Raw genomic sequence first — 21,745 nt, 5'->3', positions numbered from 1 at the left:
ATCATCCAACTCAGTATCCTGTACCTGCCTTCTCTCCATACCCCCTGATCCCCCTAGCCACAAGGGCCACATCTAACTCCCTCTTAAATATAGCCAATGAACTGGCCTCAACTACCTTCTGCGGGAGAGAATTCCAGAGATTCACCACTCTCTGTGTGAAAAAAGTTTTCTTCATCTCGGTCCTAAAAGATTTCCCCTTTATCCTTAAACTGTGACCCCTTGTTCTGGACTTCCCCAACATCGGGAACAATCTTCCTGCATCTAGCCTGTCCAACCCCTTAAGAATTTTGTAAGTTTCTATAAGATCCCCCCTCAATCTTCTAAATTCCATCTGTGCTTATCATTATTTTAAATACTTGTATCACATCACCTCTCAGCTTCCTTCACACTCGGGAAAACAGTCCTGCCTGTACGATCTCTCCTTTAAAATAAAGCCTCCAATCCAGGCAATATCCTTGTGAATTTTTTCTGCATCCCCCATAGCTTCATCATGCCCTTCCTGTAGTATGGTGAGCAAAACCGCACTCAATTCTCCAAATGGGCCCGAACCAATGATTTGTAAAATGATGTCCTAACTCTTGTACTCAATGTCACAGCTAATGAAGGCAAGTATACGATATGTCATCTTCACCACCCTTTTTTACCTATGTTGCTACTTTCAGGGTTTGCTAGTATAACCAAAGTTTTCTCTCTTGAACAACACTCCACAGGGCCCTACAATTCACTGAGTATGTCTTGTATTGGTTCAACTTGCCAAAATGCATAATTTTGCACTTGTTAGAGGTAAATTCCATATACCATTCCTTTGCCCACTTTCCCAGTTGCTCAATATCCTGTTGTAACTTTAGACAACCTTCTTCATTGTCCACTTTAATGTTAATTTTGGTGTAATTTGCAAATTTATTAATGATACCACCTACATTATTTTCCAAGTCTATAATATTCATGTGTCGGAAGGAACTGCAGATGCTGGTTTAAACCAAAGATAGACACAAAAAGCTGGGTTAACTCAGCGGGTCAGACAGCATCTCTGGATAAAAGGAATAGGTGACGATTCTTCTCGAGACCCTTCTTCAGACTGAGAGTCAGGGGACAGTCACGACCCAAAACGTCACCTATTCCTTTTTGCCAGAGATGCTGACTGACTCGCTGTGTCACCCCAGCTTTTTGTGTCTCTCTTTAAGATACACGATGAACAAGAAAGGAGGCAGCACTAATCCCTGTGGTATACCACTGGACAAAGATCTCCAATCTGAAAAACACCTCCACCACATTCTGATCCCTAATCAAGGCAATTTTGTATGTTACTAGACTAAGTGGGACCCGTTGGGTCCCAGTCACATGGGAGGCCTGGTCCCCCAACGCAACCTGTTCCCCAACACAATATTCCACCACTCACCCGTTCCCCCAACGCAAGCCGTTCCCACAAAGCAATATTGCACCACTCACCAATAGCCCCCACGGGAGGCCTGGTGCACCAAAGCAACCCGTTCACCAAAGCAATATTCCATCATTCACCTGTTCCCCCAACGCAACCCATTCCCCCAACGCAATATTCCATCACTCACCCATAGCCCCTAACTGCGCAAGCACGGCTCAATTCCTCTCATTCTGCCCCTCCTCTTCATCCTCCCTCTTCTTTCCCCTCTCCTCCTCCCCTCCCCTCCCCAATCCCTCCCTCACCTCTCCTTTACCTTTCCCCTACCCTCAGTCACCCTCCCTCCCTCCATAACTCATCTCCCCTCCCTACCCCCTCCTATCCCTCTATCCCCCACCTCTCCCACTCCTCACCTCCCCCTCTCTCCCCCCCCCCACTATCCTCCTGACCTGCCCCACTGCCCTCCTCGCCCTCTATCTCTCCCCCCCCCCCCCACTCCCTATTTCCCCCACTCCTTTCCCTCTATTCCCCCTCCTCCCCCACCCTCCCTCCTCACCTCCCCCACTTTTCCCCCTCTCCCTCAATCTCCCCACTCTCCCTCCTCACCTCCCCAGGATCTCAAGGTTGCAGGGGTCGGCCTCAGTCGGCCAGGCTCTGGGCGACACCGCTCCAGCCGGCGGTGGTGCACAAACACTGCTCGCTCCGCTCCTTCAATTCTCCCCGCCCGTGAGTGACAGTGGACCCGTCCAATCAGTGTGGCGATATTGCACCGGAAGGGGTGTCGCTGTCCCGGGTGACTGACAGGAGAGGAGACCAATGTGCATTTTTAAATATTTTAAAACTGGAACTCAACTATTATTCCAAACATCAAATGCTGTTAAGTTTCAAAAATATTTTGTTCTGTAACCAAGTATCCTGCTGGTCATTTTGAAAAGTGGTTGATGTTAATCACATTGTTTTAATTTGTATAGAATCATTATGGAGGACTAGATGGAGGGCACTACACAGCATACTGCAAGAATGCAGTGAAGCAGCGCTGGTACAAGTTTGATGACCAAGATGTTTCGGAGATATCTTCTTCCTCGGTGAGGTCTTCAGCTGCTTACATTCTCTTCTACAGTTCATTGGAGCTCTGTGTAGCCGACTTAGCTACATAACAGCATTTATTGCTCCACTTTGTTGTACTCTGTTAGTGTTATATCTGGCTGCATTGGGCATGTGCCTAGAAGAACTTGCAGTATATTCTGCTGAAGCAAAACACTTTCACAATGAGATCTTAACTGGATGATCTGCCCATTGTACTTGGAGTACCTGCATACCAGAAAGGTGAACTTCAGTTATGTAATAGAATTAAAAATCTTCTATTAGAATGTCAAATTCTGTTCTCTAAGCAGAGATTGTAGTTTGCGATAGTTTCACAGCCAAAATTCCATTGCCCGTCAGATTATCTTTGCTGCTATGTGAAAAAGAGGTACTTGTATGATTCTCCCAAATTAACTTCCTGTTGTATTGGCCTTTCTATATCAGTTATAGTGAATCTTTCTGTACTGTGGAAAATAGCCGGGAGTAATATAAACTGATGGAGATGTATCTGTACATAATAACTGCAGATTGCACAAAATGTCTGTGTGTGTGTGTGTATATAAGCTATAAATACTTTTAAAAAGTAATACTTTTTTTTGAAGTAATGTTGGCTATATTTCTACCTAAAACCTGAACAAGTGCTTAATTGAAAATGTAACTGCTGCACCTGATCTTATCCCAAAGTTGTATTGCAATTTTTTTCAGATTTTTGCAAAACCTATGCATTTAAAATATACTAAACAGTTAATCCAGACAACCTGTCTGATTTGCTGATGAATGATTGTTCTCTCTATTGGAGAGTAGTGGAGCCATTTCCACATTGCCTGTATAATTGCCTGTGTTTATTGATGTACCGATACTGCAGTCTCGCGGTAATTTAAGTGGAGGAATGTAACTAAACTCTAATGAAACCTCCACTCTGCCTGCTTCTCACTAAGGTTGTTGATATTGCTGGCATTCTTATCTCTTTCCTTGGTGAAGGCAAAGAATAATTGGGAAATGGAATGTTGATCTTGAGTTAGAATGGATGAAAGAGATGTTGAAGCTGAAGGGTTCTGTTCAGACTCCATCTACGACACTGGGTTCACTTCTCAAAGCACCAGCATTGGTGCAGTGCAAATTTGCCAGAGTGGAAGTGCAGCTAAATTAGTTCAATTTGGAGACTTCTGTACACAGTCCAGGCTTGTATTCCCATAAAGTTTGAAAGTGAGGGAGTAATTTACCCAAGATGTTTAATGTATTCAAAGGATGTGGATCCAACTAATCCCCTTCTATCTCTCCCCCCCCCCCCCCCCCCCCCCTATCATCCCCAGGCCCTAGCAGTAAGGTTCTCTCTCAATTATCAAAGGTTACAAGACCATTGCTGTAAGAAAAAACTGATCAAAGTATCCTGCTGGCAGGTAAAGCCAGCTCTGCTTCGAACGATGCAGGTGGAAAATGAAAATAGTTTCTTCTAATGGGAGAGGCTCAAGAATTCAGGCTATGTTAATGCAGATCCTGCCGGGGTTCTGCAGGACTTCAAATTACTGTTTGAAATTAGTGCTTTTCAAATAGTACTTTTTACTCTTGACAAAGTTAAAAATACATGAATTATTGAGCAGTAGATATTGTGAGTTACAAAACAAAGTTGGGTAGTTAGTGTGGAAGAAACTGGCCATGATCTTATTGAGGGTACGTGTATGAGGGATGATTACTCGCTCCTCTTGTTGACCACCTCACTCCCTCCTTTGCTTTCCCCTGTGTTTCTTGTGTATCCCTAGGATCACAGTAAGGGATTGTGTACAAATTACTTTTGGCATCAACTAAGAAAATGTTGCTGTTGCAATCCCCAGTTCCTCTTTTAGTTGGAGACTTGCATAACAGATTGACAATGAAACTTCGACAAAGTCCTTGCCCAAATGATTAAAAAAATGATTCAGCTCAGAGCAATATGGTACACTGAGTTAGCAATTTTAAACAGCAATCCCAACATTAAATATGGAAACCCATTCACCAAGTGGAGATTATACTTTTATAGAATAGATTAAACTTCTAATGACCGTCTAGAAATACCAGCACATGTTCTACAGAATTCATTTTGCTCAGAAAAAGATTTGTATTGGCACTTTGATTTGAGAAACTTTTTATTTAAATGTTTATTTTTATCTGCTTCTTGTTGGAGTTAGTCATTTATATTCCCACACTACACATGACAGGAAGATCTGAAATCACATCAAGATGCATGATGGCCTGGCTTAGTCCAAATTTTATTTTGAGGATCTAACAAGTTGCTGTCCTTGCTTGACCGCCTTTTAATGAATCTGTAGTCTTAGTGCGGTAACTACACTAAATATTTCATTTGGATTAATAAAATATTATCTGGTTATATTGACACTATTTGTTTGAAATTATTCAACTTCCATAATTTGAAGATGGTCCACTGTGTTTTCAACATTTATTAATAATGAAAGCAACAGTGGAAACGGGCCTTAGGTGGTATTATAGTTGTAGTACAAGATATTCCACCTTATCCTCCTATTTCTGTGGCATCTATCATATGACATGCCTTAAGTTGTATTGTTTTAATACTTCACATTAGGAGTTTTGTTCCTGAGATGTGATGCTTTGCTAGCCTTTTTCTGTATTTTTCTCAATATTAAACATTGCTGATTCAAGTGATCATTTGCTGAGCTTGGCTTTTTAGACTTTAGAGATACAGCGCGAACAGGCCCCTCGGCCCACCGAGTTTGTGCCGACCAGCAATCACCCTGTACACTATCGCTATTCTACACACTAGGGACAATTTATAATTTTGCTGACGCCAACTAACCTACAAACCTGTACGCCTTTGGAGTGTCCCACATGGTAAATTGGTCCAAAAAGGTTGATCACGTGGAATCCAGGGTAGAAGACAGGGTGGCACATTGGAGAACTACAACCATTGGTGCCCTGCAGAAATTGGTGCTGAATCCCTTATCTCACTCACACACGCTCACACATTCGCTCCCGTGCTCAATCACACGCTCACTCACGCACACTCACACTCGTCTTGTTTGTTTGTTTGTGTGATCCCGAAACTGCGCCAAAACGGTACACGATAGCGCCACAATTATTGGCCCACCTTACCATTGTCCTGAGGTGTGCTGTGGCAAGTTTCGTTCAGATTGATGGTATATTTTACAAGTTATTCACATTTTAAACTTTACAAAAAACACTTTGACAAAAAACACTTCCACTTGCACTGCCCGTTAGCAGCGTATGACGTCAAATAGGATCCCAACCCTCATTTACATAAAAAGCTTTTTTTAAAATCAGTTTTATTCAAATTCTTCTGTTTTCATTCACAATTACGTCACAATGGGATCCCGATACTCATTTACATTAAAAAATCGCGATTTAAAAAAAAAACTCAGTTTAAATCAAATTCTTGGGGGGAGGTTTCATTTACAAAAAAAAACTATTTTCATTGGCGGGGGGGAGGTTGGGATAGAGGAGAGGTTTCATTTACAAAAAAAATCACGATTTTCATTATGGGGGGTGGGATAGGGGGAGGTGAGGAGCAGGGGATAGAGGGAGAGAAGGGGGTAGGGAGGGGCAAGTGGGGGAGGTGAGGAGCAGGGGATAGAGGGAAATGAGTTCAGTTGGGGAGCAGGGAGATAGAGGATAGGGGTAGGGAGGGGAGAGGGGTTATGGAGGGAGGCAGGGGTGACTAAGGTAAGGGAAAGGAAAGGGCGGGGGAATGGAGGAAGATCGGGTAGGAAGAGGGCTGATGAGGCAGTTGGGGAGGGTTGCCGTGACTCGCATCACAACGGGAACCCGTCAGCCGCGCCTGCGCAGTTGGGGGCTATGGGTGAGTGGTGGAATATTGCATTGGGGGAACGGGGCCCAACAGGTCCCACTTGGTCTAGTATATACTAAAGATTTGAAAGAGAATGCAGGTTGCATGATTAATAGGTTGGTGGATGACACCAAAATTTGTGGTGTAGTGGGCAGTGAAGAAGGTGTCAAAGTTTACTACAGGATTTAGATCAACTGGATACGCCAAGGGTCTGGCACATGGCATTTAACTGGCATGTGAAGTGAGATTTTGGAAAGTTAAAACCAGGTCAGGACATAAGTGAATGGCAGGGCCCTGGGAGTGTTATTGAATAGAGATCTATGTTCATTGTTCAATGATAGTGATGGGCATGAGTTATAAGGAGTGTTTGAATACATTGGAACTCATTTCTCATGGAATGTGTGAGTTTGAGGGGAGACCTTGGAGTTGTGTCAAATTATTGAAAGATGTAGATAAAATAGATGATCACAGCTTTTTTTCCCCATGGTAGAGGATTCTAAAACTAGGGAGCATAAGTTTAAGTGAGAAGGGAAGGGAGACCCGAAGGACATGTTTTACCCCACAGGATGTTGGAATGAGCTTCCAAAGGGATCAGTAGAGGCAGGTATACTTACAACATTTAACGTGCATGGATTGGAAAGGTTTAGAGATGAGGCAAACGCGGGAAAAGGATTTGCATAGATTATTACTTTGACGAGTCGGGTTTCAAGTTTCTATGCTGTATAATGTCTATGAAACAGTGGTCCTACTTAGCATGTGAAAGTGAGCATGCAGATTTCAAGGTGTCATAGAAGAATACAACACAGGAACAGGTCCTTTAGCCCACAATGACTGGGCTGTGCATGATATCAACTTAAATTAATCTCTGCCTGCATTGCATTCATATCCCTCTTATCATATCCACGTGCTTATCTAAAAGACCCTTAAACGCCACTATCATATCTACTACTATCACCCTGGTAGCACTGTCCAGACACCCATCACTATGAATAAATAAAACGTGTCCTGTATATGCATTAATACAGAGCTGTATATTAATATTATTTGATCCAGGACATGGATTTGGGCTGGGGGTCAATGATATAGGCATTATGTTAGGGTTTAGCTAGAGTCCTCTTACAAACAAACCTTTAGGATTTGTTCTTGGTTAGCTTAAATATATTTTGCAGTTGACTAATTTCAGATGAGGATGAGTGAATTTGATAATTTAGATGCTGTGCCCTTTTTTGGGGGGTAATTGTCCAAAAACTGACCCATGGGTAGACTGGCTGTAAGAGAAGACCTTTACAGTGGTTGATGTGGCTACAACAAGGCATGAGGAATGGTCAACAAGGGCTGAGATTCATTCTTCTCACACATCAGTAGGCTTGTGTTCACTCTACCTACATAATAACCTGCTTCAGTGAGATTCTGGGGCTTCAGTGTTGAGGCACCCACTAATCACTTAAGCAACTTTGAAATTGAACTGAAACATCTTGTGCAACTTGTGAAAAGAATTAGTGCTAAGCGACCCTATTCTAAACTGGATTCCAGAATTTTGAGGAAAAAAATGTAAATCATTTAGGCCTAGTATAATCTGTAGGCTATTGTCAGTAAAATGGAAAAGGTGCTGAAAAGATTTGTGAGGAAGTGACTGGAACTGGAGGTTAAATTGAGAGGCTGGATAGGTTGAGCATGGGAGGCCGAGTGATTAACTTAAAATCATGGCAAGTCTAGATAAGGGATGATCAGTCTTTCCCCAGTAGAGTATAAAACTAGAGAGAATAGATTTTGAGAGTGGAATGATTTAAAAGGGATGAATGGGGCAACCTTTTCACAGACAGGGTGATGAACTGTCAGAGAAAGCTGTAGAGACAGCTGGAACCTGTGTAGGGTAGAGATGGTTTAGATGGATAGCTGGGATAGACATCTTGGCTGGCATGTATGAGTTGGGCCAAAATAAGTTTTTTTCCATGCTATAAAGACTTGGTACCAGAAAGTGGTCACATACTGCAGCATGGACTGTTTGCAGAGGGGATTCCTTTAATCCATGAGACACTGTCCACTTTAGACAATAACCAACAAAATAACAGCATATGTTAGCCAAAATTAGAACAAATTCCATAATTTATATAGATTGCTTCCCTTTAGGGCTGGTACAGAATGAAAACTGGATTATGGGGAAACTGTTTATTACGATGATCCAGGATGCCATTATTGAGGCCACTGAAAATTCACACAATTATAGAAAAGTACATAGGCTGCTGGCGACTGGACCTTCTGCTCAGAAATGCTGGTTACTTTTGCATCGTTGAACTCATGCCAGTTCTGTGTCACTGGGTTCTTGCAGAAGGCTGTGTAATGGCCACTGTCCAAGGTGCCGGTGTGGTTCTGTGGACAGGGCACAGAAATTTGACAACTTCAGGTAAAGATCTTATATGAAACATGTTCACACATTGAAAAGCTCAATGTATGGCTTACACTTTGGATCCAAAATTGGCTTGGCCATACATAAGAGAAGAATGATAGCAGGGTATTTTCCTGAGTGGAGGTCTGTGATCAGTTGCATTTCACAAGGATTAGAGCTAGAACCTCTGTAATGTAAACAATTGATGCAACGGAAAATCTAGGTGGGCGGATTACATTTGCAAATGACACAAAAATTGAAGTGATTAGTGAACAGGTTGTCAAAGGAAGCAGCACGGCATATTTGAGGAGGAGGTGGATACATTTCTGGTACATAAAAAATCTGTGGCAAAGATGTGGTATTGTGATACATGATCAGCCAAGATAATGTGGAAGAAGCCGAATGAACTTCTGTTTGTAGTTTGCCATGATTCTAATGTTCATTTGTGAATCGCCATCTGCCTGATCTTTCAGTTAGATTACATTCATTGTGGAGACGGGACTGCCTATCCATCACTGCGAGTTCCCATCTGTTACCAGCTTCCATACTCCCCTGACCCAGCCCCTCGAACAGACACGGATCTTTATAAAATGCTGCTTTATACTTTGCAAAAGAGAGATTGATGAATGGATCGGAACTTCATTAACGAACAGATGAAGGTGAGACTCACCACCACAGCATAGAGCTGATACTTCAGCTGCTGACTTGATGGAGTGGTTGTGTACTGTGTCAGATCGAGATCTTCAAGTGGAAAAGTCACCGTGCTGGTCAGTTTCCTGTGGCCATGATCATCTGATTCAAAGCTGGTGGGGAAAGGGAATGATTATATCGCAGACAGAACTATTGAACAATTGTGAGGCAAGACATCGACACCGAAAGGGAGAACAACAGGGAGAGAGGGGCAGTCCATGCCCTTGAATATTCCAGTGGAAGGTGTTTGATGGCTCCTACACAGAGAAAATCCCCATCATTTAAATTATGCAAAGATTGGCATCAAAGACTGGCACTGATTAATCATTAATGGAAACTCTAGCTCACAGAGAGTCAAGCACGGTCACCGAAGCTAGTGCTTCCCAGTGGGACTAGGGACCATCTCCTGCCCCCCACCTCCCCTGACGGAAGGAAACCAAAGCTGGGAGAACTCACCGCTTCAGGTGGATGATGATGATGTCAGGAGCCTTCAGCAGCTGGATACTCTCTGCCTGGTCCTGCTTCTGGCCGCAGAAGGAGCAGAAAGGCTGGTCCCTCGAGCTCAGAACCTCTTCTTTAAAGAACAGCCTGAGACAGTCCTGCAATCAGCAGCCATCATTAGCAAAGCTGCAGCAGACGCCACACACCCCAACACAACACAACATTGTCAGCCTGACACAGATCCCCTCCCAGTGGGCCATTGGAGCCTGAGGTCTGGAGATCCACTTTGACCAGCCTCTACTGCAGAGGTTTCACTGACCACATTGCTATCCCTGCAGCGCTGCCCGGCCCAGGCTGATGCAGCCGGCAACCAGGAGACAGCCTACACACCAGCCGTGCAATTGCAATAGCCCAGAAACATTTACCAGTGAAGTGTGAAAAGGGGAATGGTTAAAGATGTACAGGGCAAGTTTTTTTTACACAGGTGCCTGGAATTTGCTGCCGAGGATGATGGTGGAAACCGATACGATCGTGGCATTTTACCGGTTTTTGGAGAGGCATATGAATACCCAGGTAATGAAGGGATCTGGATCACATGGAGGAAGAAGATAAGATTGATTTGGCCTTGTGTTCAGCAAAGATAATGTTGGCCGCAGGGTCTGTCTTGTACTGTACAGTTCTACATACTTGATGACAGGCAAACGGTGATTCTAATGAAGTCCATGCAGAATGAAATCCTACCTCTCACCACAACAATACATCTCAATCCCAACAAGTTTCACCTGGGAGCACAACTAATCTGCATGATGAATGAGAAATTGCCCAACCTTCTAGTTCCCCTCCTGACTTTTTGTTTGACCCCTGTGTCTCTTTCCTCCCTCCACCTCGCAGCCTTTTGAAACGTCTTTGGAAACGGAAGGTCGCATATCAGCAGGTTTCTGGCCAACTACACAATCAAGTGGTATCAGGTTAGTGCACCGAAAGTTTGAAATCCATTTTCTTGGCATTAACATAATGGTGAGTCTTTACCTGAATGGAACATCTGCTGTCAGGTGGCATGGGGAGTGAGAGGCTCAGGAAGTTCTCGGTTTGGTTGGACTTGTGGTAACAATTCAGGCAGAGTTTTAAGTAGCTCAGTTGCCCTTGGAACAACTTTGTAACGATTGATGTTTCTATGTTTCTCACACCTGAAGACTGAGAAGAGAATATTCTTCAGTTCACTGTCCATCTCAAAAGGTCTGGTGTGTCTTAATCGGTACTCGGCACATGGCACCTCGCCAACAAGGGTGATTATAGGGCAGCATTGCAGTGCAGCAAGTAGTGCTGCTGCCTTGCAGCTCCAGTGACTTGTGTTCAATCCCAACCTTGGGTGCTGTTGATGTGGAGTCTGCTCGTTCTCCGTGCGACCACACAGGTTTCCCCAACTGCATTGGTTTCCTCCCTCATCCCAAAGACGTGCGACTGGTAGGTTAACTGGTGGCTACAAATTGTCCCTGGTGTTTGTGGGCGGTAGGAGAATCATGATGGAGTTAATGGGTTTGTCAGAGAGATGAGGTTCCAGGGATATAAGTGGGACAATGAAATATCTGTGAGGGACATATCAATGGGGCTGCCCCATGGAGAGATGCTGAGTGGCAAAGGTGAGGACTGAGGGTTGGAATTGTTGTCAAATATCAATCAATACATGATGGTATTATCAATCGCAACATCGCAAACAAATGCAATGTTGGGCTGGTACAGCGAATAATAAAGTGATAGTCACACAGCATGGAAACAGGGCCTTTGGCCTGACTCATCCATGAAGCCCCATCTCAGTTAGTCCATTTACACGTTTTTGGCCCATATTCCTCTAAACCATTCCAATCCATGTACCTGTCCAAATATCTTTGAAATGTCACTACTCTACCAGTAGCCACGGGCAGCTCGTGTCATATACCCACCACCCAATGTTTGAAAAAGTTGTCACTCAGGTTCCTATTCAAACTTTTCCCTCTAGTTTTTTACTTCCCTATGGAATAATGGCAACTAAGTTGGAGGAACTCAGCGATTCAGACAGCACCTGTGGAAGGATTGGACGAACCCCGTTTCAGGTTGGGATCCTTCTTCAGACTGAAGAGTCCCGACCCAAAACATTGTCTGCCCATTATTCTTACAGATGCTGCCTGACCCAACTACGTTCTCCAGCAGTTTTTGTTTTGTTTAAGAATTCAGCATCTGCAGTCTCAGGTCACTATTGGCAAGTGAGTTGTCTATTTGTACATTTTATGAGTAAAGTAATGTTTTGAAAGAAGAAGGGCCAGAAGGGCAACAGCTGTTTTAAGCAGTCAGGTTGTCAGGGAAGGTCAGTGGAATGGGCTGCTGACTGCTCTTCAGGGTAAATGTCCTCTCCCTTCAGTGCTGTCCACTGCATGCATTCCCTCAGCACTCACTCTCTTCAGATCATTTTGGAGAACGTTGAGAAAGAAGAGAAGCAGCTCCTGGGCATCTTGCTGGGTCCCATCGGAGAAGGAAGGGTGCATCTTTCCAAGAACTCTCTTCACTTCATCCGGAAAGATGTACACACAATCCCCCAACCACATGTCCATCACTAATGCCGAGAAGGCATTAGATAGCTCCCCACGGCCTCTGCATAAGGAAAGATCTGTCAGAAGTGGAAAAACCATCCGAGTGCAGGTGATACTGATCCATTAGATGGCGCCAGATTTCACTCACAGCCCACAATTCATGCCACAACCCCCTCCCCTCACCCTACCAACCCTCACCATACCCACCCCACCAATTCCAATCCTCCCCTCACCCTCTCACCTCAGCCAACCCCATTAACCCCTCACCCTCAACCCCACTCACCAAACCCACCTCTCCGCGTATCTCCCTTACCCACTCCTGGTTTACCCAGCTAACCCCCCTCCACCAATCCCGCCACTTTCACCACGACTCACACACACCCACTCACCCCTCATTCTCCTTTCACTCCTTCACCTCACTCACCCCTTCCCACTCACCTCCCCTTTCACTCACCCCTCACTCCTATTCTCATCTTGCCCCATCCAGCCTTCCCCTGACCCTCTCAACCAACCCCTCCCATTCACCTCATTCCACCCACTTCTCTCCTTAACCTCGCCCCTTCAGCCGACAGCTGGGGGTGGGGGTGAGGGCCGAGCGCTGAGCTGGTGCCCACCTGCTTATATCATCAGCGTAGGCCCCGGTGATGAAGTACTCGACCAGCGGCGTGGTGTTGCACAGGCACTGCAGGATGCAGTTCATGTAGCAGGTGTTGCCCGTGTTGCCCAGGCCTGTCTGCCCTGCGCCTCCATCCTGCCGCTCGATGCCAGCGCTGGAGACGCTGGAGTCAAACAGCGAGCCATTGCTGTACTTGGGGACAAGGTGGTAGTATCGTGCTCTGGGGAGGGGGGGGAGGGGGGAGTGGGAGGGGTAGAGGGAAAGTGGGGGATGAAGAAACAGGAAAGAGGGGGTGAAGAAGGGGGGGAAGGGGGAGGGGTGAAGGAATGAGAGGTAGGTGAAGGTTGGAGTATGGATGGGTAGCAGTTGCGGAGAGGGGCGGGTAGAGAGGGTGAGGTAGAGGGGTGGGAGGTGGAGGGTAGTTGAAAGGGTTGAATAAAACTAATCACAACTCTGCCGCTGAAGGGAGGTTTGCCCCGTCGCCGGGCTGACCCCGCGTGACCCCACCCGCGCGGATAGACTGTGGTTTCCATGGCAACCACAGGACAGGTCGCGCCGGCACAGCCCGGTGGTGAGTCTTTCAACCGCAGGACCAGGCCTGGGGCGATGGGCCGAGCACACCTTGTCCAGCAGGCCTGGCCTGGGAACAGGCCTCGGAACAGGCCTCGGGATCGCCCGACATCAACAGAGGGGGCGAGACCACGGAAGCAGGCCAGTCGTCCCACCGGCCCGCGTCCACCGCCAAGAGCCCGTCAACCATTCAATTTATGGGACTCAAGTAACGCTGTGGGTACGGGACTGATGATATAGACAATAGGTGCAGGAGAGGGCCATTTGGCCCTTCAAGCCAGTACCGCCATTCAATATGATCATGGCTGATCATCCACAATCTACCCCGTTCCTGCCTTCTCCCCATATCCCCTATCTTTAAGAGATCTATCTTACTCTCTCTTGAAAGCGTCAAAAGAACCAGTCTCCACTGCCTTCTGAGGCAGAGAATTCCACAGATTTACAACTCTCTGTGAGAAAAAGTTTTTCCTCATTTCTTTCTAAATGGCTTACCCCTTATTTATAAACTGTGGCCCCTGGTTCTGGACTCCCCCAACATCGGGAACATGTTTCCTGCCTCTAGCGTGTCCAAACCCTGAAGAATCTTATATGTTTCAATAAAATACCCTCTCATCCTTCTAAATTCCAGTATACAAGCCCAGCCGCTCCATTCTATCAACATATGACAGTCCCGCCATCCTGGGAATTCACCTGGTGAACCTATGCTACACTCCCTCAATAGCAAGAATGGCCTTTCTCAAATTCCTAAAGCGACAAGTGTAGCATTTCCTGCGGTTGCAAGGGAAAGTACCAGGGGAGGGGATGGTTTGGATGGGAAGGGATGAATTGACTCCCTGTCCACTCCCCTGGTACTTTTCTTTGCAACCACAGGAAATGCTACATTGTCGCTTTACCTCCCCCCTCGACTCCATCCAAGGACCCAAGCAGTCTTTCCAGGTGAGGCAGAGGTTCACCTGCACCTCCTCCAACCTCATTTATTGCATCCGCTGTTCCAGGTACCAACTGCTCTACATTGGTGAGACTAAGCGCAAGCTTGGCGATCGCTTCGCCCAACACCTCCGCTCAGTTCGCAATAACCAACCTGATCTCCCGGTGGCTCAGCACTAAAACTCCCCCTCCCATTCCGAATCCGACCTTTCGGTCCTGGGCCTCCTCCATGGCCAGAGTAAGTCCCACTGCAAATTGGAGGAGCAGCACCTCATGTTTCGCTTGGGTAGTTTACACCCCAGCGGTATGAACATTGACTTCTCCAATTTCAGGTAGTCCTTGCTTTCTCCTTCCCCTCCCCCTCCTAGCTCTCCCACAGCCTACTGTCTCCGCATCTTCCTTTATTTTTCCCGCCCCCCCCCCTTCCTCCCCCCCCACATCAGTCTGAAGAAGCGTCTCGACCCGAAACGTCACCTATTTCTTCGCTCCATAGATGCTGCCTCACTCGCTGGGTTTCTCCAGCATTTTTGTCCAAACTCCCATGTCTGCTGCTCTCCCTTCACAGCTGTTTCTATGATTCTCTTCCGCGCACTATGTTTTTGTTTCCGGTTTACGAACAGTTTAGATTACGAACCGTTCTCAGGAACAAAACCTCGAGGTAACACATGCTTTGCTTGTACCTCCCTCTACTCTGCAAACCAAAGATCACCCAAAACTCCATTCCAACAATAATTTGGCAAGGCTAGAAAAAGGTGAGCCAGTCTTAGGGACAAGATTCACTGAAATATAGGAGAAAAAGTAAGTCAGTCCAAAGACGGAGCAGATATGGCATAGAGTTATACATCATGGAAGCTGTCCCTTCAGCCTGAATCATCTACACCATTGTCTAGTAGAGCTAATCCCACTTGCTTGCACCTGGCCGATATCCCTCAACAACTCTCCTAACCTTGTATCTGTCGAAGAATCTTTTAAATGTTAATTGTACCACCTCTACCAATTCTTCTGGCAGCTCATTCTACTTATGCACCACATTCTGTGTGGAAAAGGTTGACCCTTAGATCACTTTTAAATCTTTCTCTTCCCACCTTAAACCTTTGCCTTTCAGTTTTAGACTCCCCTGCCTCAGAGAAAACACTATGGTTATTGGTAAGGCAAATAGAAAGATTGGAACTATTTTGATGCAAGGAACCTGACTGATGAGGATAATGAACTAGGAGTATTGATCAGCATGCAGGAATATGACCACTGAGACATGGTTGACGTGGGCAGGACTGGTAATTCAACATACTAGGGCAGTCGTTCTTAACTTAGGGGTCGAGCCCATGTTTAGGAACCTAACAAAGGTACATACCACGAACAGTATTTTGTTCAAGTATGCGCGTACTGGTGCCAAAAAGGTTAAGAACCACTGTTCTAGGGTATGGGAGTTTCAGGCATGACGGGGGTGGATGAAAAAGAGGAAGCAATATGAATTAAGGAGACCGTCACAGCATGTCTCAGAAGATTCTTCAAATGAAGCCGTATGGATAGATCTGCGAAATACCGTAGACATGTCAGTCACTGGGATTGTACCACAGGCCCTACAGTCAGCAGACATGTAGTCAAATCTGCAGAGAGGTGTTAATAGGATTAGGAATGTCATTGTTGGGAATTTCAACATTCTTGCCTGCGATTGACTTAGTGTGAAAGTATTAAATGGGGTGGAATTTTTAAAGTGCTTCTAGGTCAGTTTTTTGTGAAAGTATGTACAGTCCTGGTCGAGTGGAGTAGTGAAAGCAACAATTAAGAGATATTTAAATAGACACATGAACAGACAGGGAATGGACCACATGCAGGCAAATGTGCAGTTTACCACAGGTATCAACGTTGGGACTTGCTGGTTGTTAGATGCATGTTAGATGTGAATGCAGGCGTTACAATCTGTAAGTTTGCAGATGACATGAACATCGATATTATTGATAGTGTGGAGGACAGTCCTAGGCAATAGAATGATATTGTTGAGTTGGTAAGTTGTGCAGGGCAATGTCAGACAGAATTTAATCAATCAAGGATGGTTATATCAAGAATGGCAAGCCCTGAGGGAGTATTGAGAAATAAAGGGATCTTGACATACTGTACTAATCCAAAGATCGCTGAAAGTGGCAGAGGAGATAGATAGCAGGGTGAATTAGGCATATGGGATGCTTGCCTTTATCGGCCAGGGCACAGGAGGGAGTTCTTGGTTTGACTTTATAAAGCATTGTTTTTGCCATAGCTGGAGCACTGTGTACAGTCCAGTTGCCACACTATATGTGATTGCACTGGATAGGGTGCAGAGGAAATCCACCTGAATGTTGCCTGTAGTAGTTACCTAAAATTGGAGATTTCAATGCTCATACCAATGTTCATTCCGGAAGTGGCGGCGCTGTTAACAGCTGCGGCTCGCCTGCAGTCCGTCTGTCTTTACTTTTTTCTGTTGTTTTTTTTGTCTTGTTTTGGTTAAGTTTTAGTTTGTTGGGTTGTGTTAGAGGGAGTGAAACATGTTCTCTGTCTCTTCCTTCGGGGGAATGCGACTTTTTCGTGTCGTATCCCCCTTCTCTGCCTCCGTCTGCGCTGAGGCCTAATGGCGGAGCTGGCGGCCTCCAACCTGCGGCCGGCCCCGAGGCTCCGGGGGCAGAGCCAGCCAGGACTTACCAACGGGAGGCTGGCCGTCTTCGGGGCTAAGGCAGCGGTGGCCCGACTTGCTGGTGCGGCTTTCTGGCTTTCGGCAGCGGCCTGGAGCTGGGGCGGCGGCCCGGAGCTGGGGCGGCGGCCCGGAGCGGAGACTGCGGGACCTGGAGCGGCGACTGCGGGACCCGGAGCTGGGGCAGCGGCCTGGAGCTGGGGCGGCGGCCCGGAGCGGAGACTGCGGGACCTGGAGCGGCGACTGCGGGACCCGGAGCTGGGGCGGTGGCCCGGAGCTGATGCTGTGGCGGGCCGTCTCGGAGCGGAGACGGCGTTCCGGCTTTCGGCGGCGGCGACATCACCACGGAGGTCCGCTGGACTGGAGGACGGCATCTTCGGCCTGGATCAATCGCCTCAGCGCAGAGGGAGAACAAGGAGGGAAGAGACGGAGACTAAGACTTTGCCTCCATCACAGTGAGGATGTGCTTGGTGAACTCACTGTGGTGGATGTTTAATTTGTGTTTATTGTATGTTTTGTTATTATTGATTCTGTGTATGACTGCAGGCAACATAATTTCGTTCAGACCGAAAGGTCTGAATGACAATAAAGGAATCTAATTCTAAAATTGGGTTGTAAGCCACCCACACATTAATATGAGGTGCTGTTCCTCCAGTTTGCATGTGGCCTCATCCTGGCAATGGCATAGTTCAAGCACTTAAATTGCCACAGAATGAAGGCCTATGGACTAAGTGCTGATCCATAAGATTAGTATAAAGATTGACTTGATTTTGGCGTGTACATGATGGACCCAAGATCCTGTTTCTGTGTTAGGTTACGCAATGACACAAACATTACCTCACCCTACCCACACCCCCACTACCACTACCCACACCCCCACTACCTCTACCCACACACCCACTACCTCTACTTCCACTGGCGAACCCCATAACCCTCATCTATCTCTTGTTTCACCTCTCAACCACATCACTCTCTTAAACCATCCTATATCCCATTGAAGCCGCAGGCCTCTCTCCAGCAAGGTCACACTCACTTTTCCATCCCCAGATCTTTCTCCTCCTATTTCAACCACCCCCACATCCCCCGGCAGCTTCTCCCAGTTCTGGGACATGCCTGCAGCACTGAAGCCCCCAGAGAAGGGAGATGCTGTTGCAGTGAGAGAGGCCCTTAGTTTAGTTACACATTTTGGTAAACCCTCAATATGGCTTTTAAATCATAATTTGAAACGCTGGTCTTATATTTATACAAAGTGACATTCCTCTGAGGCTATCTATGATCCCATCAGGGTCCTGGAGTTATATAGTATGGGCACAGGCCCTTCGGCCCAACTTGCCTACGCTGAAGTTGTCTAACCAAGTTTGTCCTACTTACCCGCTCCGGGCCCATATTGTTCCAAATTTCCCATGTACTAAAGTATCTTTCAAATGTCATAATGCACCTGTCTTTCCTACTTCCATTGTTCAGTTGTTCACTAAACTAATTAAAACATCTCTAGATAGCTAGAATCCATTTTTGCAGAGTTAAAAAGGCACGAGGAATCTGAGGTGTGTGGGCAAACTGATTCCAAGGTTGGCTGGGTGATAGGAGGCAAAGCAAGTGGTTTATCTGACTGGAAGTCAGGGACAAGTGGCGTAAAATAGAAATCGGTGCTAGGACCTTTGATGTTTGTGATATATTTAAATGCTTTGATGAGAATGTAGGCAATCTGATTAGTAAGTTTACAGTTAACAAATAAATGGATGGAGTCATAGATAGCATGAAAAATCGCCAAATGTACAGAGGGATATTAAAGGCATGTTTTGAGAAAACATAAATATTTAGTATTGTTATTGGTTTAATATTGTCATGAGTGTTGAGGTACAGTAAAACATTTAGTTTTCTGTGCTAACCAGGTAAAGCAATATAATACACGGAGTGTAGAATATAGTGTTAGAACTGCAGAGAAAGTAAAGATTTAAACAAAACTCATAATGAGGTAGATTGGAAGATGGGGAATACATCCTAAACTTATGAGAGGTCTTTCACGACTCTGTTAACAGCAGGGAAGAGGCTGTTCTTGAATCTGATGTTACATGCCTTCAAGCTGTTGTATCTTCTGCTGGATGGGAGGGGGGAGGGGGGGGGAGTGGATGACTGGGGTGTGAGTGGTCCTTGAATATATTGGATGCTTTCCCGAGACATTGTGAAGTACAGAAGAAGTGGAGAATTTGTGGAACCAGCACAATAATTACATTGAATTAATTAATTATGCTTTTGATCAAACTCAGGAATAGGAAATCTTCCAACCAATAGATTTTCTGAAAAATGACCATGGTAGGTTGCATTGGTTGTCATGTTGCAGTTGAAGAAAGCATTGTCCAGGCTGCACTTGGAGTATTGTGTACAGTTCTGAACGCCACACTACAGCATGGATGTGGCAACAACAGAAACAATGGTTTCAACAGGATATTGCCTGGAATGGAGGCTTTTTGTTACAAAGAAAGATTGAATAGGTTGGGTTTATTCTCACTGCAACACAGGAAGTTGAGGTGTGACCTGATAGAGATTTATAAAAATTATGAGGAGCATAGATATGACAGACAGGCAGAATCATTTCTCCAAGACAGGGCGGATCTAAAACTAGAGGGTTACTTAAACGGTAAGTTGTTCCAAACTAAGAGTGGTAGTTATCTGGAACAAACTGCCTGAGGAGGTGGAGGAGGCAGGTACAATTACAATAGTTAAAAGGCATTTGGACAGTTATTTAGATAGGAAAGGAATAGACAGATATAGGCCTAATGTAGGCAAATAGGATTAGTATAGATAGGAATTACAGTCGACATGGGTCTAAAGGGACTGTTACTGTGCTGTAGGATTTTATGATTCTTTAGCTGGAGAGAATACAGTCAGAACTTACCTGCTGTTGTTATCCTCCATGAATTTGGATCATTGTTACAAAGCTTAAACTGTAAGAACTCTGTGACCTGGATCCTTTCCCATTAATCTTCAGCAAAGCACAGCTCCCATGATATCATTGCCTGAAGTGACATCACAAAGTGCCCACAACAGACAGTGCAATTGATATAGTGTACCTTCGCACCAGTCAAATACTCAGTTGAGATGGTTGTAAACAAGCTCAGTGAAAAGTGACCAGGATCTTGCTGAGAGTCCCCATCCAAACACGACACTCTAATAGACTGCGTAGAGCTATTACAACATGGACTCAGGCCCTTTGGCCCAACTCGTCCAAAAGTAGGGAGATCAAAGAGCAGGGAAGGTGGGTGGAGCTTGCTGAAGGTGATGCTTAGCCAATCATTATAATACAATTTATAAGTAGCCAATTACATAACATGGGTGAAGCCACTTAATAAATTCCTGCAACTGTCATCTGGATTCTAGAACACTGTTTGGTGTCTTGTCATTTCATTAAATCTGATATTCACTCGGAACATCACTGCCTAGCCAAGAGGTCCTCTTGCAGCTGCAGGGTTTGAAACCTTTCTTCCTCAGATATTACATTAGTAACCCTTAAACCAGCTGAATCCAACACAGTTCCTCTGTAAAGCTTCCTATTGAAGGGTTTATGTTGCAGCCCACAGCTCCCAGTGACTAATCCGCCAGGCAGTGGCTCTGGTGGCCAACGCCTTCCTGTTATCTAATCTTCCAGTCACATTCACAGCCGAGGTTTGGATTGAGGTGGGTAATTTTGAGTCGTAACTCCATCCATGGCTCAGTTATTGGCACGGTAATAAGATCATATGTCATAGGACCAGAATTAGGCCAATTTTCCCCATAAATTCTGCACCGCCATTCGATCTTATCTGATCTATGTTTCCCTCTGAACCCCATTCTCCAGCCTTCTCCCTGTAACTTTTGACACCCTTACTAATCATGAACCTATCAATCTCTGTTTTAAATAGCCAATGTATCCAATAATGTATGGAGGAAATAATCAACAAATAGAAGCCCCCTAGAGAGGCAATGTATGGGCAGTAATAACTAGCTCAGTGTATGGGCAGTAATAACTAGCTCAGTGTAGGGGCAGTAATAACTAGCTCAGTGTATGGGCAGTAATAACTAGCTCAGTGTACGGGCAGTAATAACTAGCTCAGTGTATGGGCAGTAATAACTAGCTCAGTGTACGGGCAGTAATAACTATCTCAGTGTATGGGCAGTAATAACTAACGCTGTAAATATCCAGTCATCTTACTCAGCTATCGATGTAAACCTGACTATAACAGCCAACCAAAATCATAGCCACTTGGGATAATTTCATAAAATCTTCCATTTGGATTTTCACCCCTTGCTCAATTTTTGAACAGTTCTGAACGGAAACAGGTCAAAATCTGGACATCCTGTGATGAGTGAATCACTTCCTGATGCTAGACAGTCATTCCATCTACTAGGCACAATGCCGTATGTCGCTAATATGTCGCTGAGCAGTATGCAGTATGTCCAGGAATCGTTTTCATTTGCCTGGATGTGCACACTCTAGTAAATCTCAAGAATCTCAACTCCTTCCAGTGCAATTGGGAACTTATCTACCACCCTAAACATCCCCTCCCTCCAACATGGATGTACAGTGGTTGCAAGTGTGAACCATCTACAAAATGCACTGCAGTTACTTGCCCA

General features: G+C 45.4%; 2 protein-coding genes across 7 annotated transcripts in view; one reads left to right on the top strand and one right to left on the bottom strand.

The window, feature by feature from the left end:
* Positions 1–5,119, top strand: part of usp8 (ubiquitin specific peptidase 8) — a 35,557-nt gene extending 30,438 nt beyond the window's left edge. For all 6 annotated transcript variants that reach the window (XM_033050234.1, XM_033050237.1, XM_033050232.1 and 3 more), the window contains exon 19: positions 2,350–5,119. In XM_033050234.1, coding sequence (XP_032906125.1) covers positions 2,350–2,535 — 186 coding nt within the window. In that variant the 3' untranslated portion in view covers positions 2,536–5,119. The remainder of the gene's footprint in view (positions 1–2,349) is intronic.
* A 3,315-nt stretch (positions 5,120–8,434) lies between these two features.
* On the bottom strand, positions 8,435–20,570 carry LOC116991520 (putative ubiquitin carboxyl-terminal hydrolase 50). Its single transcript, XM_033050178.1, has 7 exons — positions 20,031–20,570; positions 12,974–13,195; positions 12,225–12,420; positions 10,825–10,989; positions 9,811–9,953; positions 9,335–9,467; positions 8,435–8,648 (listed from the first exon to the last, which is right to left on the bottom strand). The coding sequence occupies exons 1-7, from the start codon at positions 20,048–20,050 to the stop codon at positions 8,472–8,474; spliced, it is 1,056 nt and encodes a 351-aa protein (XP_032906069.1). The 5' UTR covers positions 20,051–20,570; the 3' UTR covers positions 8,435–8,471.
* Between the last annotated feature and the right edge of the window lie 1,175 nt (positions 20,571–21,745).

Source organism: Amblyraja radiata, chromosome 34 (genome assembly GCF_010909765.2).
Source record: "Amblyraja radiata isolate CabotCenter1 chromosome 34, sAmbRad1.1.pri, whole genome shotgun sequence".
NCBI lineage: Eukaryota > Metazoa > Chordata > Chondrichthyes > Rajiformes > Rajidae > Amblyraja > Amblyraja radiata.
The sequence above is the reverse complement of the archived record's forward strand: the minus strand, read 5'-3'. Positions and strand labels throughout refer to the sequence as shown.

What these genes read in the sequence shown, in the direction of transcription:
- LOC116991520 (XM_033050178.1), bottom strand. Translation starts at nt 20,050, where the DNA reads ATGGAGGATAACAACAGCAG. An exon ending in ATGGAGGATAACAACAGCAG is followed by an intron (nt 13,196 to 20,030) that starts GTAAGTTCTGAC and finishes CCCCCTCCCCAG; the next exon opens with AGCACGATACTACCACCTTG. An exon ending in TCCAAAATGATCTGAAGAGA is followed by an intron (nt 10,990 to 12,224) that starts GTGAGTGCTGAG and finishes TTCTCTTCTCAG; the next exon opens with TCTTCAGGTGTGAGAAACAT.